The sequence below is a fragment of the Cyprinus carpio genome, chromosome B23 (assembly GCF_018340385.1).
Source record: "Cyprinus carpio isolate SPL01 chromosome B23, ASM1834038v1, whole genome shotgun sequence".
Taxonomy (NCBI): Eukaryota; Metazoa; Chordata; class Actinopteri; order Cypriniformes; family Cyprinidae; genus Cyprinus; species Cyprinus carpio.
Window position 1 is genome coordinate 6,200,807 of NC_056619.1, and position 20,283 is coordinate 6,221,089.

Genomic DNA, 20,283 nt, shown 5'->3' on the forward strand with positions numbered 1-20,283 from the left:
TGAAAATCAAAACATTTCAGCACATAATGGCTTTAGCAGATTCATGTTTACACTAAACAAAATGAACTGAAGACGTTTTGTAAACCAAATAAATCTTTTGCCACTTAAAAATTTTGGATTAAATGAAAAATAAAAAAATGACAGGACACTGGATATCATCTCTTCATTTATTGGATGTACAATTATGAAAAATAATAATCATAAAAAAGACTGGAAGCCCAAGATTATTTACAATCGTTCTTTGATTCTGTAGCAAGGTCTCTCAGAGAATCCATTGTCATTGTCTCATGCTCACTTACATCATGATATGTTGAGCTTTAAAAAGACGTTCCTCTCTACATATGACAAAAAACATGACCAAAAATGTAAAGAAAAAAAAATAGATACAGTACATACATACATATACATATATAGAGAGAGAGATCTATAAAAGCAGAATCATTCAAGTATCAAAAGACAGACCACCCAGGACTACTTTACAATTCGATACTGTTTATATTTTAATCATTTAGCCAAGAATATGATCCGAACTGTCACGGTTGTATTTGCTAACGTGATTAGTTGTGCAAACACTGCGGCTGTTACAGGTGCTAGCATTAGCATCTGCTTGTATTTAGCACTATACCCATTTTTAACGTACCATGTTAAAAATGATGAAAAAAAAAAATGAAAAATCGAAATTAAAAAGTACCAGACTTAAAATCCTTGTAAACTAGGGTTAAATGAATACAGGAATATTTCCCATCTACAACTCATATTTACGTATGACTATCTACAAAAATATAAGCGCAGGTTCGTCCAAGACAGATGAATATGCAAATTTTAATTTTTAAACCTTTTCCTCTGTTTCGTTTTTATTTTTTAGACATACCCTGCTTTCTGCAACTTAATCACTAAAGGAAAGACACAAAACTCTACACATAAAAACAACACCCTGTTGTTTGTAGTGTCACATTAACGCCATTGTTTTGTATAAGAAATCACAGTATACGTGTAAGAGTCACTACAAGTACCAGGATCTGGACTGTACCGTTCTCATGCCATCATAAACTTATTAACTTATCATAATAGTGTACCATAAGACGTCACAACACAGAGTATCTCCTACTAATCTGGCACCGAGTTTCTGGCTGTGACCTTCAAAGGCCAAACCTTTCCTATTGAAACTCGCACCATAGTTCACAATTCTTATGTTTGAATGGTCTTGACCATATTATTTATCTTGACAAACATCTGTACTAAAGCCTGTTGGTCACCTGACTTTAAAAACTGACAGTAAGAATCAAACTTACGGATGGATTGATCTTAACTGGACATCAAAAGACAAGACTGTTCTCTCTAATCAGTGTTTTGCTGAACTGAATCAGTGTTTCTAACCTGCTGTATTTATTTTCGAAGTTATCAGACAAAATAAAAGCATCTACACTTTGTGAGATGAAAGACCATCAGTTTAGACGGCAAAATCACAGACAAAACAGGAGCGTGTCGACTGTCGCTTCACAATAAAAATAAAACAAAACTCGAAGAAATCAAAGCAAAGGCAACGTCAACACTGGCTCTTGTTATTGCGGGAGAATACAGTGACTGCTGTGTTTCCAGTGTTAGTCCTCGAACGCGTCAGAAATCTGATAAAAGCAAGATGTTTTTCAGAGGGGGAGGGGTTCTGTTAAGTGTGTTAAACTGGACGGGATGCTGTTTGTTTGTCTTTGGCTCGTGTGTTTGTGTGTTCAAGGTGAAAACCTGCCGATGGATGGGAGGAGACTTTTGACACTTACATAGATCTATATATAAACACACACAATTACAAGTGATGTTTCATCCACAGTCATGCTGTCACTGGCATCCCAACTTTCCTTTATGTCTGGCATCCGACACAGCGGTCAGCTACAGGGAGACACACACACACACACACACACACACACACACACACACACACACACACACACACACACACACACACACACACACACACACACAGGGATTAAAGCGAAATAAAACCAATGAATGTGGGATACCAATTATAACGGATATGACGAAAGTTTAAAATGAAGCTGTTGTGCCAATCATTTTTCCCTAAAACCTTCTCCCCTTTGGACCCCAAAGACTCCATTGGCTAATTGGTTATATGTGATACAACTAAATATATAGTTCTCTTTTTGTGTTTTCAGTTAGCTTGCGGTTAGATGATGCTTTTGATTAGACCGATATCAATTGATGAATTTGGATGAGTTTTTTGCTGATTTTTGCTGTGTTTTAATGTATGTTAGCTGCTGAAAGGCAGAGCCATATTGCAAATATTGGTCAGTCGTACTTTCACAAAGAAAATCAGTGTATGATGGGTACAGACCCTTATCTATCTACTGTATGCATTAATGTCACTCCGTGTTGCCCACATCAGGCTTTATTTTGAGATAAACAGACATACAGCAGACTGACGATAGACTGTCCGCTTTAAATTATGACTAATTATGTGTTATGTTATATGATACTGATGGATGATTGCTTTTTTTTTTTTGGGATTGCATAGACTTAGGGTTGGGGGTGAATGGGATTTTGATTTTGAGGTGAATATTGCACAACAACAGAAGAAGATTGTAAAGGGAAAATGAGAAAAAACTTTCAGGATGGAGACAGTGGCAGGCATTAAAGTGATGTTAGTCTGCACGAGATGCTTTATCCATATTTGATCTTTGACACTGAACTAACGCTGTTATCTTTTTATAATAGTCCTTACTGTAATGGGATGCAACAAATCAAAATGGCTGCTAGTGTGTCATTATATGGAAGACCATTTCCACCACAGAAAATAAACAAATAAACTTATATTAAAACCATGCTTTGGTAAATCATAATTATGACAGAAAATGTGAAATTATGAGATAGTATAGATGTGAAATATATATGATATAATGTTTTATATATACATACACACACACAAGATACTAAATCATAATTATAAGATAAAAAGTCCAATTATGAGATAACATGTCAATGAGATAAAAGGTTGAAATTGAGAAAAACAGGCATAATTATAACAGTAAGAAGGAAACAGAGTCATTATTAATTTTTATCTCAACTCTGGCTCGTCAATTTCAATTCATGTCATAATTATGACTTTTTATCTCATACCATCAATTTTTTTTTTTTAGTTTTATTTTTGATTTATTCCAATTTCCATTTTTGAATTATTTTTATAATTTTTACTTTTTATATCAAGTTTATGATTTATCTTATAAAGTCATAATTATGACATAATTTTTTAATCATATTTATGACTGTCCAAAGCATTCTTTTACCAAAACTATTACCAAAGCACACTTTTTTTCTTAAGTGGCCGAAATGGCTTCCATGTCATCATAGTTTTTTTTTTATAAATGCTATGAATTTGTAAATGCAAAAGCACCCATAATTCACGAGATCACATGAGGATGTTTAAGGCTTATGAAGAATATATGCATATAATCCACCTTTAAATCCCTACAAGAAGAAAATAAAATCCAAACAGATTTTCCATAACTCAAGAGTGATCTGGCATACAGACTTGAACAAACTCACGTCCACTGCAACACTGATTAAAGTCTGCTCACTGGGCATGTGTCACCTGATTAAGCCTAAAAGAAGCAGTCAATATGTCTTTTTACTTTGATTCCTTGACATCAGACACATTTTGAGCAGGCGGTCTGTTCAGACACCTCTTTGTGATTTGGTTCAGACTTTTAGGCTCAGCCTAGTTTGCCAACTCAGACTTAAGACAACACGTAATATCACAGTGCTAAACGCAAATCCATAAACTGGCAGCAAATTAAATTTACAGTGAGGTACTTTTGATTCCAATTCAGTTAACTTCTAATGCACTCCAGCAAGCTTCTGCCAGCTGTCTAATGTCTCATCTGTATGTGAGGGGTGGACAGAATGTGTATCATCTATTAGATAACAGGACTAAATAAAATCCATCTAGTCCTCACAGCCCATAATAAAAGGTTTAGATGCCAGTATGCAAGCTAAAAGAAGCCCAACACATGCAAACAAAGCTTGACATCTGACAGTCTGCTGGCACTTTCCACAAAAAGGATACAAAATGGGGCTTAAAACCTGTGAAGTCATTTGTTTTCTTCATAGCAAAGTGAAAAGTGGTGCTTAAACTTCAGAAAACTTTCCATCAACCGAATGTTAAGTACTGTGCAGTTATTATAAGATGATTATATTATAAGTAGGGCTGTCAAATGATTAATCACGATTAATCACATCCAAAATAAAAGTTTTGTTTACATAATATATGTGTGTATACTGTGTATATTTATTATGTATATATAAATACACACACATGCATGTATATATTTAAGAAGAATATGTTATGTTTATATATTAAATATATTTATATATAATATAAAATATAAGAATATAAATATATAAATGTATATACATGTAAATATTTTCTAAAATAATAATAAATTTTAATTTATGTGTGTGTATTTATATATACATAATAAATATACCCTGTACTCATACATATATTATGTAAACAAAACTTTTATTTTGGATGTGATTAATCGTGATTAATCATTTGACAGCCCTAATTATAAGATGATCACTTTTATATTAATTCCTGTTTAAATGCAGTTTAAAAACCTCATTTATTTATCTGTGTTTTAAAGAAATATTAAAGACAAATAATAAAAAAAAAAAAAAAAAAATAAAAAAAAATAAATAGAGATTAATTGAGATTTAATTAAAATTAATTTTAATTAAATTGTGTAAATAAACACTATAACATATATAAAAAAATGTATAAAAATGGTAAATAAAAAAATAAAGTGATAATAATAAGAAGAAAAAAATTATATTAAAAATAATAAAATAAAACACTGATTCAGCCTTAAATAAACTGCTGCAGTTGTTAGCTATTTTAGCTATTCATAAATTTACCATAAGTTAAAGAAATGAATTTGCCACATTTTTTTTTCTCCTTACAATAACTTTGGGTCAAATCATTGAAGCTGACGTTACTAATTTGTGTAATAAACTGAAAATGGAATGAGTTATTTACTTTTTCCCCATCATGCTGTAAAATGATGTAAATCAGATCGCACTCAAATTGTGGGACACAGTTGTTTTTTTTAGTATGTTATACTTAAATATGTAATTAAAGTCAATTAATTATTAATTTGTTAATTATTAATTGGTTAATTAAAACATTGCTGTAGTCTTTCAATTGTTGGTCATAGACAGAAAGCCAAGTCCTCTTTCCATGCTGTTATTTTTACGCTACACAACGGTTCATCAAACTTATTTATTAGTTTCAGTTCTAAATATGCAATTTGTGCCTTTATTGTTTAAAAAATACAGGACGCCAAAATGTACCGTATTCTATTCGTGGAAAGTGCCTTCTATCGTAATCCTCGGCGGTGTGGACTGTTTTGATCGGATGCTACACGTTTACTGGAGTCCAGCTGTTTTAGCTCAGACTGAAGAGGAAGTCTTCATCAGTGTCTCACTGCGCTCGACGCCTGGCAGAGATGAGCACCACAGAAGGGGAAAAGAGAGAGAAACTCGTTAAGAGAAAAACCGTCAGTGTGGAGGATGGAGGGAGAGTCCTTCGAGCAGAATGAGAAGGAAATGTTAGTTTCTTCACGTTTGAAACAGGAAGGTTAGATGACGAGATGTTCTAGTCTGGTTTCAGGCCAGTTGTGATACGACTACAGGTGAGAGGGGCTCCTAAACTGGGCGGCATACCTGAACCAACTTAAAGGGCAGAGGATCGTGAGGAAATGTGTTTGTGGAGTAAGAGTGGAGGTTTGTTTCAGCCTCAGGAAAGGGTTGTTGGACAGCCAGAGCAGAACTAGGCTTCGGGACTGTGTGAGAGAGACGGAGTGAATGAAGAGGAGAGCGAGGGGGAAGGAGTTCGGTCCCGTCGGCGAGGGGAGGTCAGAGTCTATCTAGAGAGTGAAGGCACAGAGCGAAAGGAAAAGGTTTGAGGGGGCGGTCCGATCAGAATATGGTGGTCTCGTACTTGGTGCTGACGGTGCGCTTGGGATCTTTGGAGTCCAGGATCCAGGTGGCACTGCTCTGAGCGTGAGCGTCCACATCCATCGCTTCCACCTGAAACAGCAGAGAGGAGACGCGTCAGGAGATCATATAGCTGATGGATGTACAGCTTCAGTCTAGTCCCTCCCACGAGAGAGATGATTATGAGAGCTTTGGGTCGGGTTTCAGCTTTTAAATGAGAACTGAAGCTTTCAAAAAAATATTAATGGTTAGGATTAGATTAATTCTGTGTTAACTGACAAGGCTGTATAACCTGAAATAGTCAAAGAAAAAACATTCAGTGACTTCAAAACTGCTACACATTACCTTTCAAAAGTTTGGGATTTTTTTTTTTTTAAGTATCTTATGCTCAATAAGGCTGTTTATTTGGTAAAAAATACAGTAAAAGCAGTAATACTGTGAAATAATATTACAAATAAAATGAACTGTTTTCTATTTGGATATATTGTTAAACTGTAATTTACTTCTGTGATCAAAGCTGAATTTTCAGCATCATTTTTGTAGTCTTCAGTTTTTCATTGTCATTTGGTAATTTTTATATTATTCTTGTTTGTTGATAAAGAAATTTTTGTGTATTATCAATGTTGAAAACAGTTGCTGCTTAATATATTTTTGTTATATTTCTGAAAACATTTTTCACAAATTTTTAATGATTATTTAGTTAATAGGAAAGTTAATATTTGAGAAATTATATGTTTTGTAATGTTTATTTTCACTTTTGACCAAATTAATGTCTCCTTGTTTATTTCTTTAAAAAAAATCTTACTGACCCCAAACTTTTGAACATTCATATACTGTAGGCACATTTCAACGTGTGATTCTTCACAGAACCAGCAGGGAGCTCCACAGTACTGGTCAAAAAGAGAGACATGGATCTGGCACTAAGTCATAGAAAGAAAGGGGAACCATGGGAGCTACTTGAGCTACTGAAGTGACAAGGTGAATAAAGGATGACCTGGAAAAAGAGAAAATGGAAAGTGTCAAGAATGAGAAGAAGAATACAGCAAGGTGAGGCTGAATTGAGAGGATGATACCAAAAGAACATATAAACAGAGCAGTGACTGGGCTACAAATGCACACACAGACAGATGAATTTTGTGAATTTTCATCAATTTGGCAGAAAAACTAACTTGTGAACACAGAACAAATTAGTAGAATTAGTTTTCCTGTGAACATAAGTTTGTTTTTGTAGTGTATTGACAGCATATTGTGGCTAACCACTGACATTTAAAACCAGGGTTCCTGTACATTTTCCATTTTTAAAAATTAAAAATTCAAAATTTTTATTTAATACTTTAATTAATAACTAGCAAGGATACATTCATTTGATTAAAAGTGGAAAAAGACATTTATAACATTACCAAATTTTGAAATGAATGCTGCTGTTTTAATCTACCTCTACAAAGATTCCTGAAAAATATTTTAATTTTTCCACAAAAAATATGAAGCAGCACAACTGTTTTCAACATTGATGATAATCAGAAATGTTTCTTGAGCAGTAAATCGTCATATTATAATGATTTCTGGAGGAACATGTGACACTGAAGACTGGAGTAATGATGCTGAAAATTCAGCTTTATATTGATGATAATCAGAAATGTTTCTTGAGCATATATATATATATATATATATATATATATATATGTATATATATATGTATATATATATATAGATATTACAATATAAAACAGTTATTTTAAATTGCAATAATATTTCACATTACGTTTTAAAACAGCATTGGTGAGCAAAGGAGACTTATCTTAAAAACATTTAAGACCCCAAACAGTAGTGTACTTCTGATTAAGTGTCTCAAACAAAACTCTGGAATATTTTTGTAAGATTTGATGCTTTAAACTCCGAACACAGTGTCAAAGTCCTTCTTGGAAGGCCACCTCTTTAAAAAAAAAAAAAAAAAACAAAAACAAAAAAAACAAAAAAAGCTGTCATTTGTATCTGGTAACCATCTGATGTGACCACACTATGTGAATGTGTGTGTGTGTGTGTGTGTGTGTGTGTGTGCTCTCTCACCCCTGACTTGCGCATACTCCCTCGTGGTTTGGGGACAGGTCTGCTGCTCTTGGTCTCGATGATTTCCGTCGCTCCGGCTGCGCTCTGCTGCTGTCTGGTCCTCTGGGCCTGCAGTGCCAGCTGATAGGCCACTTCAAACGCCTGTCCCAGCGTCAGAATGATCTCATAGGTCAGGTTCTGTCGGGGAGGTGAAGACACGGTGATTAACAATCATGATGAAGTACCTAAACCGCTATTTAGAAATGATCAAAGTATTCAAATGACCTCAGTCCATCTTCAAGAGTTTCTTTAATAGCCTCATCAACAGCATCTTACATCAATACATTTTTACAGGCCTCCAACATTATTCTGCACTTAAGAGGCATTTGAACTCATAAAGTATGTAATAACAAGTTAGCTATGTCATATAGTGTAATGAAGAGCAGCTTTTTATATAATCACACATCAGGGACGCCAGGACAGCTGTAGATACTGTAATGTGTAACGAAGGCAATGAAAAATCTCTTTGGTGTTTTGATTTTTTTCTTCTTTTCTCTTCTAAGTCAAAAACAAACACCACAATATTGAACATAAACTCCACAAAATAATCAGGGCTTGTAACTTCAGACTGTGTTTCATTTTTTTCACAAGCTTTTGAAGATACAGAATTGCATATCTAACGTGGTGTACATTTGACAAACTTTGCTACAAGGGAGCAAAACTCACATTTTAGAGCATCTAAAAGTAATTCCTGGCCCTTTTATGCTTTTATATGCAATGAATTATTCATTAAATCTAAATTAATAAAGCAGCAGGCTGTGCAAATAAACAAGATTTCTCAGCGCAGTCAAGATGCATTTAATGCCAATTTTGATCAAAACTGAACTGAATTTTTTATATTAAAAAGTAATTCAAATGTATTTTCAAAAGATTGTTTCACTGTCTAACACAACCTCTTAACTCGAAGAAAAAGCTATTTAATAATTGTTGCAATTGTCACCTGATCAGTCAATTAACAGTTCTATTAATCGCTTGATTTTTGAATTATGAAATGAACTGCTAGTTTCAGCTCTACTAGAGTGTGGCCGTAAGTATTCAAGGCAATGTTAGGTCTAGTGTGTGTGTGTGTGTGTGTGTGTGTGTGTCTGTATCATTCAGGCAGCTGTATGATCAATGTCATTTTAATGGGCTGCTGCTCACAACCTCTCCTATAAAACTCTATGTGATATTATCAGAGACCTGGCGATCGGCCAACAGCGCTCTGCACTCCACAGAAAGAGAGAAAGAGACTCTCGATGCCCAGAAATATGAGAATTTCAGAGCAGAAGTGCTCACCTGGTGGGTCATTAAACAGGTCTGTTATGAATATCACAGACAGACATAATGTGAAATGCAAATTTGGTGGTTTTCGATCCAATATACATCTGCAAAAAAGCATTTTGCAGTTTGATGTTTTTTTTTCAAAATACTGTAAATCAGCAAAATGAACTGAAGCAAAGCAGCTGAGAACCACTGATGGAGAAAGATCAGTGTAATGATGGTGGTGTTTGTCTCACCACATCTACGGTGCTGAACACATGGCAGTAATGATGGCTGCTCTGCAGATCTTTAGTGATGTAAGCAAATGTGCAGAGGTCCTCTGGGTCCTGAGCTGCACATGAGATGTTCCTGATCTCATGTTCTGCAATGATGTTCTGCACACACAACCCAAGATGACATTAGCAAACAGATCGAAGAACTTCAACAAAAGCAAACTTAAACAGAAACACCTTACTACTATTACTACAGTTCTAACAGGAATAGTTAAAACCAGAGATGTTCACAAGTCTTTAACTTGGAGTCCGAGTCAAGTCTGAATTCTTTAACTTGGAGTCCGAGTCAAGTCTGAAGTCTTTATCCTGGAGTCTGAGTCAAGTCTGAAGTCTTTAACTTGGAGTCAGAGTCAAGTCTGAAGTCTTTAACCTGGAGTCAGAGTCAAGTCTGAAGTCTTTAACCTGGAGTCCGAATCAAGTCTGAAGTCTTTAACCTGGAGTCAAGTCTTGAGTCTTTGGTCACGAGTCTTAGTCTGAAGTCTTTTAACCTGGAGTCCGAGTCAAGTCTGAAGTCTATATCACTGGAGTCCGAGTCAAGTCTGAAGTCTTTAAGATGGAGTCCAAGTCAAGTCTTGAGTCTTTACCTGGAGTCTGAGTCAAGTCTGAAGTCTTTAACCTGGAGTCCGAGTCAAGTCTTAAGTCTTTAACCCGTCCGAGTCAAGTCTTTAACTTTGGTCTGGAGTCTTAGTCAAGTCTGAAGAAGTCAGAGTCAAGTCTGAAGTCTTTAACCTGGAGTCCGAATCAAGTCTGAAGTCTTTAACCTGGAGTCCGAGTCAAGTCTTAAGTCTTTTAACCTGAGTCCGAGTCTTTGGTCACGAGTCTTAGTCAAGTCTGAAGTCTTTAACCTGGAGTCTGAGTCAAGTCTGAAGTCTTTAACCTGGAGTCCGAGTCAAGTCTTAAGTCTTTAACCTGGAGTCCGAGTCAAGTCTTAAGTCTTTAACCTGGAGTCCGAGTCAAGTCTTGAGTCTTTGGTCACGAGTCTTAGTCAAGTCTGAAGTCTTTAACCTGGAGTCTGAGTCAAGTCTGAAGTCTTTAACCTGGAGTCCGAGTCAAGTCTTTAACCTGGAGTATGAGTTAAGTCTGAAGTCTCTAACCTGGAGTCCGAGTCAAGTCTGAAGTCTTTAACCTGGAGTCCGAGTCAAGCCTGAAGTCTTTAACCTGGAGTATGAGTTAAGTCTTAAGTCTTTAACCTGGAGTCCGAGTCAAGTCTGAAGTCTTTAACCTGGAGTCTGAGTCAAGTCTTAAGTCTTTAACCTGGTGTCTGAGTCAAGTCTGAAGGGATGGATGGATGGATGGGTGGGTTGGATTGGGGGCCTGGGATGGCATAGAATAGATTGGGTAGATGGACTGGGTGGAGAGATGGATGGATGGAGGAAGGGAGGGATGGATGATGATGGAATGGACAGATAAGATGGATCAAGTGGAAGGATTGTATGGGTTGGATTGGAAGGATAGGATGGAGGGATGGCATGAGATAGCATTGGATGGATTGGGTGGAGGGGATAGATTGAGAGAGAGATGGATGGATTAGATCAAGGGTGTCAAACTCAGTTCCTGGAGGGCCGCAGCCCTGCAGAGTTTAGTTCCAACCCTGCTCCAACACACATACCATGTAGTTTTCAAATAAGCCTGAAGGACTTGATTAGCTGGATCAGGTGTGATTAATTAGGGTTGAAGCTAAATTTTGCATGGCTGTGGCCCGCCAGGAACTGAGTTTGACACCCCTGGATTAGATGGACGAATATTATGGATGGGTTGGATTAGGATAGATTGGGTGGATGGATGGGATGGACTGGTTGGAGAGATGGATGGAGGGAGGGAGGGTGGGATAAAAGATGGGATGGACAGATAAGATGGATTGGGGTGGATGGAATGAAAAGGCATGGCATTGGATGGATGGATTGGATTGCAAAGATGGGATGGAGGGATGGCATGGGATAGTATTGGATGGATTGGGTGGATGGGATAGATTGAGAGAGAGATGGATGGGTGGATGTATGGATTAGATAGATGGGTTGGAGGGATGGCATGGGATGGATTGGGTGGATGGATGGATGGATGGATGGATGGATTAGATGGACGGATAGGATGAATGAGTTGGATTGGGAGGCTGGGATGAAAGGATGGCATAGGATAGATTGGGTAAGTGGATGGATGGGATGGACTGGTTGGAGAGATGGAGGGAGGCATGATGGATGGGATGGACAGATAGGATAGATTGGGTGGATGGAATGGGATGGCATGGCACTGGATGGATGGAATGGATGTGTTGGATTGGAAGGATGAGGTGGAGGGATGGCATAGAATATCAGATGGACTGGGTGGAAGGATGGATGGATGGATGATAAAACAGACCGACAGACAATCTCATTGCTGAAATCAGTTTCTCAAAACTACCCAAAATATTTTATAATGCTGTTTTTTAGAATAACAATTAACAATTAATGTTTGCAATTTATTTATCTGTCTGGGGTGAACGACAGAGGAGGATGATGTCATCACCTTGTTGGCAGCATCAATGAATTTCACACCCTTATATGTGATGGAGAGGACGATGGTGGGGATCTTCCTCATCTGTTCTGTTGACCTCTGAGAGAGAAAGAGAGAGAGTATTATAGGATGTTTGTCAATGTGTTTTACATCATATAGGGTTAATATAATGCCTGGAATATTTAAATACAAATGGATTGATTGACTGACTGACTGACTGACTGTATGACACATTTTGTCCCAACATTTTCATTACTGTAAAGTAGGCACCCACTGGTGGGCCTCAGCAAACATCAAAAATAGGCACAGGTTAGTTTAAAAGTATTTAAATTCAAAAATAGGCACAGGTTAGTTTAAAAGTATTTAAATGAATACTAAAAACATATAAAAAAAAAAAAAAAGAAAATATCCGTTTTTTATTCATAAACTGGACAAAATGAATAGTTAATTAAATTTATATGTCCTGAAATCTGCAAACAAGCAGCTTTGTCACAGTTACAGGGGGAAAAAAAAAAAAAAAATATATTATACAATGCTTGTTAAGAAAAAAAAAAAAAAAAAATAGAACTACTGCTGTTAAAAACAAACAAATAAATAAATATGAAAAATTGATAAAAAACAAACTAAACAGTAAACATAATATTTAAAAATAGTATTAGGCACCATGACAGTATTTGTTGTACTACATTTAAAATTGTTATTATTATTATCATTATTACTCATTTATAATTAAATATCAATTTAAACAAATAATGAATTACTATGTTACATTATGGTAATGAGAAATTGAGGGGAAAGGGAGTACTTAATTATCATGACAATAAATGTCATAATGCTAAAAGCCTTAGTGGTCTTTAAAATGTTGTTTTATTATTATTATCATTAATATTTAGGGGTGAGATGTGACCAGTTTCATTGTGAGATTCACCAATAGCCAATGCTAATGTTTAAGGGACAGATTTCTTATGCCCTTTTTTAACATTTACTCAAAGAAAACATTTGTTAGTTCTGACTGTTTATGCTTTGGTCTTTTCATTAAGTGCCTGGCCCAACTGACTAGACGGCTTATTTTGACTGCATCTCTGCACTGACCGGCTGAGCAAACAGTTCTGCTTGATTATTTAACCATTTAAACGCCAACATAAACAGCTGCTTATCAGAACAGCATTTGAAGTGCAAATCTGCAGTCTGTCTCTCACACACAGGACAGTGCGATGAAGCGGAAGTCCATTTTCCACTTTTTGGACAGACCTTGTTAGTCGTATATTATGAAACTGTCCTTTTTTGCGCTAGTGCCCCGTAGAGGACTCGCAAGGGTGGCACTTTCCCTGACAGTGCTGCTTGCTGCCCGTTCCAGAATATAATAATAATCTCAGTGTCCTGGCGTGACTCCTCACAGGAGACATTGAGCTCTCATTGGCCAACGACTCTGTGAACACCTACCCTCATTTTAGCACAGGCGTCCTGCGTTGACTCTGTTCCTCTTAGCTCTTTAATCAGCATCGAGCCCAGATACTGCAGAGTCGGGACAAACCGGTTAAGAGAGAGAGAGAATTCAGTTGGTCTCAGCTGGCAAAAGCAAACAGTTAAATCACATTATCTAAACACAATCAAAGGTTCGGATGATTTCATAACCCATCACCTAAATATGAATTATGACTTTATTATTATATAAAGGGGCTGTTTTATGATAGAAAAATTATTACGTTGGCCTCGTAACCGCATGATTCGAAGATGAGCTTCTCGGGCTGATGGTGCCAGTTCTGGACCGGTGTGTACGGCGCAGCCAGACTCGGGGGTCGTAAGGTCAAGCGAGGCTCCCGCTGACGTTCCTCAAATCTCTCCTTTAGGAAGGAAACACGCTTTCAGGATAAACTGACCAAAATGTGTATGATTTGAGCAGAAAAAGAAGGATTGTCGGAGTCTGACTCACTTGTGGTCTGTCACTGGGCCGTTGTCGAACAGCCACGTCATATTCCGAGTCGGGACCTCTTCTCCTCCCAGAATCACCAGCAGGTAACAGGGGATCCATGGAGCGCGTGTAGGAGTCTGAGTGACTGAGAGGAGACGAGGTCTGGGACATGAGATCCTGACACTGCAAAAGAAGCATTCAATGAGGGAGATCAGACAACCAGAAAGATGTCCTTGCTCAGAAATGAGAGAGAGAGAGAGAGAGAGAGAGAGAGAGAGAGAGAGAGAGAGAGAGAGAGAGGAAGAGAGAGAGAGAGAGAGAGAGATAGAGAGAGAGAGAGAGAGGAGAGTGTGTGTGTGTGTGTGTGAGAGAGAGAGAGAGAGAGAGAGAGAGAGAGAGAGATTCAGTCAAACATGGGCTCTTAAAATCAACCTATCAAAAACTAAAATAATGATTTTTCTAAAAAGACCCAGGTGTAAGGAAAATAAATACGCTTTCAGAGCAGGAAACCAGGTCCTCCAACACACCCATGAATACACCTGTCTGGGACTAAAAATCAGCTCAACAGGGAACTTCAATCTGGCTGTGAATGAACTGAAAACAAAAGGCACTGAGAGTCTTCTACATGATCACAAATACAATTCAACATGAAATTCCAATTCAAACCTGGCTAAAAATTATTAAATCAATAATCGAACCAATTGCACTTTATGGCAGTGAGATATGGGGACCTCTAAAAACCCAAGATTTCTCCAAATGGGAAAAAGAAGAAATTGAAATTATGCATACCCAAATATGTAAAAGCATCTTAAAAGTTAACAGAGCAACCCCAAACAACTCGTGCAGAGCTGAATTAGGACAGTACCCATTATTAATTAGTATTCAGCCCTGCAGTGTCAGGAGCAGAACCTGCAGAAGAGTGCACTTCTACAGCTGGTGCTCAAACCAGCACAGCACAATCCGGCCCAACCAAACCACACAGTTACAAAAACAACATTACATTACCTATTGGAAAGATGCCACTAAATTACAAAAGAAAATGGAGCTGTATTTAGAGCTGAAATGAGACTACAAACCAGCAGAATACTTGAGCTGTGTAAAAGATCCCAAACTAAGAAAAACACTTACAAATTACAGACTAAGTGATCACTGTCTGGCTCTAGAGAGAGGACGACACAGACAGAGATGGCAGCCGCGAGAACGCAGATGTGTTCACTGTGCTCACAGAAAGAGCATTTCTTACTGCACCGTGATTACCATCACAACATTAGAGCTGCAGATTTCCCCAAATTCCAACAAATTAAACCAAATTTTATGGCATTACCAAATACAGAAAAATTAAGTCACATTTCAGGGGAGAATTCCAAAATGATCACAACAGCAGCGAGATATGTATCAGCCTGTCACAAACTAAGACTGTCAGCCAGTGGACAAAACTGAAGCAAGAGCATTTCTTACATGTACTGTTGTGCAAAGTTTTTTTTTTTTTTTTTGTCTCGTCTTGTCTTTAATATTTTTCTTGTTACTTATTTGAAAAAAAAGGGAAAAAAAAGAATGAAAAGAAATTATACATATACTTAATTATTTTACAGATCTGTTTTTGTTTTATGTATGATATAATTGTTTATTCCATATTCATGTAATGTACAATGCTTTGGCAATACTGTGCAAATCATGCCAATAAAGCTCATTTGAATTTGAGAGAGAGAGAGAGGGAGGGAGGGAGGGAGGGAGGGAGAGAGAGAGAGAGAGAGAGAGAGAGAGAGAGAGAGAGAGATTACAGTATACTGCACTTTGTTATAGACTGTAATCAGGGCTGATGCCAGATTTCATTTGTTGTGAATAAAAATAAGGCCGTGAGGGACAGAATTGCAGTCTGTTCAATAAGACACACTGTTTTCAACCTGGGAGACTGAGCTGAGGAAGACACACAGAAATCATTACACTTCCTCTAAATCTCTAGTGGACAAAGAGAATGGAATTAAACTGAATTTCACATAAGGTTTTTTCTTTTTTTTTTTTTTTTTTTTTTTACAAAAAATAATTTATGTTGTTTTATTTTGAATTATAGTAATGAAAGTTTTTAATATTATGCCAGCTTCATTTGCTATTTGTATGATGACTAACATGTTTATACATGAGGTTTATAAAGTTTTCTTTAGATAAAAACTCTTTGAAAGATTAACATTTCTTTGAAAGCATTTGCTGAGAAATATAATTACCTAAGAGAACTTAAAAAAACAGCATAATTTCATAATATTAGTTAGTTTAGTTTAAGAAATCCTGGACTTTTTTTTAAATGATATTAAGACCTTGTGTGTGATTCTGCAATGTCCTATTTGGCATCATGTACTGTATCTCACCTCAGCAATTACTTTATAAAAATATGCAACTTTTACCCACAGCTTGGTTAATTTCATGTCGTTTGTTGTTCATTCTCAGATTCTATTCTTTCTTCCATTTGTTGATGACATACAGTAAGATGCTGTGATAGTTTTAAGATGTGAGGGTGGTATGGAACACTTTAATATCTGTGGAAAGTACTTTCTAGGCTTGTTCAAAAATATAAGAGAAAAACCAGGGAAATGCAACCTTAAAAGAACCTTAGAACCTTGTTTATTTTTTTTTTGTATTTTAATATTTAATTATTTTTTTGATTTTTTTTGTTTTTTTTATTTTTTTATTTTTGTTTTTTTTGTGTAGGGTATTTCATTGTGAGATTCATTCAGTACCCTTCTGTGAAAGACAGGAATGCGGTCTGTTCAGTATGTAACACCGTTTTGGACCTGGATGATTGAGCAGAGGAAACACAAAATACATCTTGCAGATTTCTAGTAAACTAAAACTCTGGAAGGCACAGTTTGCAAAAAAATAAGACGTGACCCAATTGTAAATCTTTTGAATTAACAAACCCAACTTTTGAATTTTTTTTGAACATAATTAAATTAAATCAAATATTTGGTCTATTACAGTTTGACTTTTTTTTTGTTTCTCTCATTTTGCAAATTATTATAGTCAACTAAAATTACATATGCCATTTCAGCAAAATTAATAAATTTGTCTTGCCAAAATATTGATAATATTTTCATAGAGACCAAATCTACAACAACAACAACAACAACAACAAAAAACACTACGTTTTGAACAAACTGTAAATCCACCCTCAGAGTCTTGTTTTTGTTTACTCCTAGTGGTCTACTTAAAGCCTAAAATCTATTCTAGAATGTGTGATATCATAAAATATTATTATATTACTCTGATCTGAGAGAGGCGGGGTGGTTTGACCGGAGGCTCCTCATACGGCCGTTCAGCTAATGATGCAATAATCCTTTTCCTGTGGCCCAACAATGTGATCTTCAGCACCTAAAACCACACGCAAAGGCAAAAATTACACAAAGTCTATTAAGCAACATAAAAACCCTGCTCTCAACCGAATAATTCAGAGTCAAGTAATTGAATTTTTAAAAATAAAGTAAAAGCCAACTATGTAAATACTAATATAATACTTGATATAAAACAAACAACAAAAAAAGTCTATACTGTAAATGTTTGAGTGTATCACATTCTCACATTGACAATCTCCAGCTCCCACAGGTTCTTCACACATTCTAGCGTGCGATAGCCGCTGGACAGGAAGTTCTGCAGGTATTCCTGAAGACCCAGGACGTCCAGCCACGCAGCGAGGGACGTGCTCCCGTCACAGCCTAATGCTTTCACCTGCAGACATCAAAACAACAGAACGAACTTCAGACCCAGTACAGACAAACAACAGATATTATTAAAATGATGAAAATCTTACAAAATAATACTGTTAAGGGCATAAAGTGATTATTAGCATCATGTGAGACTCCTCTGCAAAGCATTTTAGACTTGCACAAACCTTTGGTAGAGAACGTGCAGCACTGAGGATCTTCCTGCGATGTGCCGGATCCGTGATGCCAATTTCTCTCAGGTCTCGCTCTTCCATTACATCATTTCCCTACACAAACATACATACACACCTCTCATGTGAAAAACAAGATAAAAATATAATATACACAATGCCACAATACACGAGCTAACTGCACAAGCCCATATCAATAGTGTGTGGCAATAATGCACCATTTGGTAAATGTATTTTTTTGTCTGAAAAAACAAGGTTAAATTCAATGTACTGCAAAGCACCATCTCTAAACCAGATCTACTTTAAACAATAAACATACAGAAGGTCTCCACTTTATGGATTGAGGACATAATATATATGGGGTAGGACAGGGGCACACATCTCACATTGTTTGTGCGCATGAGTGTGTGTGTTTCATGTTTCTTCATTGATCAATGCCATATACTCTAAACACTGTGTGTCCAGCACAGCAGCATCTGAGCGATCGATGTAAGACAGCGAAGAGAGCAATCTGAGGTGCTGATCTCACAACTAGACACACACACACACACACACACACACACACACACACACACACACACACACACACACTCCCTTTATATACTCCATTCATTTAGCAGGAAACACTGTGCATGACCCTTCATGCACCTGAAGTGTCTATCAATCAAATGACATCTAGTATATAATAAACTTGATTCGGACAGACAGTGCATGACAGGAATTTACAGCAAGTGAGTGCTGTGTTTTGAGATGTGATTTACAGTGCCCAACAAACTGTGCTTCTGTGTTTGCCTGTACACATTACATGAAGCACAAACTGTATGCTGTGGAGAAAATAATCACTCCTCTGAGCACTGGCTGTCATTATGTACCGATTGTGAGAGAGAGTCCATTCTAACAAAGAGACACACTGAAACAAAATCATTCAGATGCAATCCCCACTTCAACAAGAGCATTTCACTGCAAAACCAAGAATAAAATTAAATCATAACCATACCAAAACTAGCACTACAAAAAAATTAAATCTTAAACATGAGAATTTTAGCACTACAAAAAAGTGGAGGAAGTGAGAAAAATACCCATGATAAAATAAGGCTGGATATAAACCATGTGCAAAAAAAAAAAAATGGGTTACCATACTTGAAAATTAAAAAAAAAAAAAAAACAAAAAAAAAAAAATAATAAAAAGAAGAAGATTAAAAAAAAAAAAAAAAAAAAAAAACCAATCAACACAAGCAACCAAAAACAAAAAGCAAAACAAAAACTCAAACACAAAACAAAAACAATAAAACACTGAAAACAAAGAGCAAACCACAAAATAAATCTATAAAACACTAACAAGAAAAAAAACAAGAAAAAGCTAAACAAAAACTCAAACACAAAGCCAAAATACAACAATCAAAATGCAAACCACAAAACCAACACAAGCGAAACAAAAACTCAAAAACAAAACCAATAAAAATCAACAAAAACCAAACCACAAAATAAAAAACCAATAAAACACTGACAACAAAAAGCAAACCACACACACACACACACTTACAAAAACAATACAGAGCCAACCACAAAAAACAATAAAACACTAACAAGAAAAAAGCCAACCAAACCAATAAACAAAACCAATATCATGAGCAACAAAAAGCAAACCACAAAAAATAAGCTACTAAAACAAAGAATACAATAAATTGCAAAAAAAAAAAAAAATACTCGAAATAAAACCAATAAAAAAGAAGAGACAATAATCAAAAGCTCATCGCAGTGTCCTAATAATGTAGAGTGTGATAGAGATATAAGTGATTACGTCTGCTGTTAATCGATTATCAGCGTTAAGAGTTCTAGTCCTAACTAGCCTACAGTAAAATATTGTTGCAAAATCCTGCCCCCTTAACTCTGTATTAAACATCAAACACATTTTGATCGGCTGTGATTTTCTCGGTGGACAGGCAGAACTGTAAGTCATACAGTTTTGGCTGGTGCAAGAAAATTGTGCCATGAGTAAAAATCATAAACGTCCTGTGCATCAAACTAACACTTTCTGATCCAAGACAGACACTGAAGGAAGGTGCAGATCAACTAAGAGACATCTAATGCTCGGATGAATATATCTACACAGACACAGAAAAACCCCGTCACTGTCCGTCATCATTCACTCCGCTCAAACATGAGCGATCTGAACCACTTCAAGTCTCATCTGCTCATTCTGTGATAAAGTGAGGAGGGAGGCAGATGGGGAATAAGCTGGAGTAAAACTGCCCAAATCATTTAGAGTGAAGAAACGGCAGCTGAATGCAGAAGCGGTGAGGTGGATCAATCTGTCTCCGTCCACTTTTTATCTCTCGCTCGCTCTTTCTCCA

At 36.4% G+C, this 20,283-nt stretch overlaps 1 protein-coding gene across 4 annotated transcripts in view; it reads right to left on the reverse strand.

The window, feature by feature from the left end:
• Positions 1–153: 153 nt before the first annotated feature.
• The window catches only part of LOC109061719 (ankyrin repeat and SAM domain-containing protein 1A-like), a 95,725-nt gene continuing 75,595 nt past the window's right edge, over positions 154–20,283 (reverse strand). For 3 of the 4 annotated variants that reach the window (XM_042750402.1, XM_042750404.1, XM_042750405.1), the window contains 11 exons: positions 17,927–18,025; positions 17,617–17,763; positions 17,302–17,409; positions 14,068–14,229; positions 13,841–13,978; positions 13,578–13,649; positions 12,147–12,233; positions 9,609–9,746; positions 8,074–8,250; positions 5,362–6,099; positions 154–1,884 (listed from right to left, as the gene is read on the reverse strand). In XM_042750402.1, coding sequence (XP_042606336.1) covers positions 5,989–6,099; positions 8,074–8,250; positions 9,609–9,746; positions 12,147–12,233; positions 13,578–13,649; positions 13,841–13,978; positions 14,068–14,229; positions 17,302–17,409; positions 17,617–17,763; positions 17,927–18,025 — 1,239 coding nt within the window. In that variant the 3' untranslated portion in view covers positions 154–1,884; positions 5,362–5,988. The remainder of the gene's footprint in view (positions 1,885–5,361; positions 6,100–8,073; positions 8,251–9,608; positions 9,747–12,146; positions 12,234–13,577; positions 13,650–13,840; positions 13,979–14,067; positions 14,230–17,301; positions 17,410–17,616; positions 17,764–17,926; positions 18,026–20,283) is intronic. The other variant, XM_042750403.1, reaches the window with a different exon arrangement.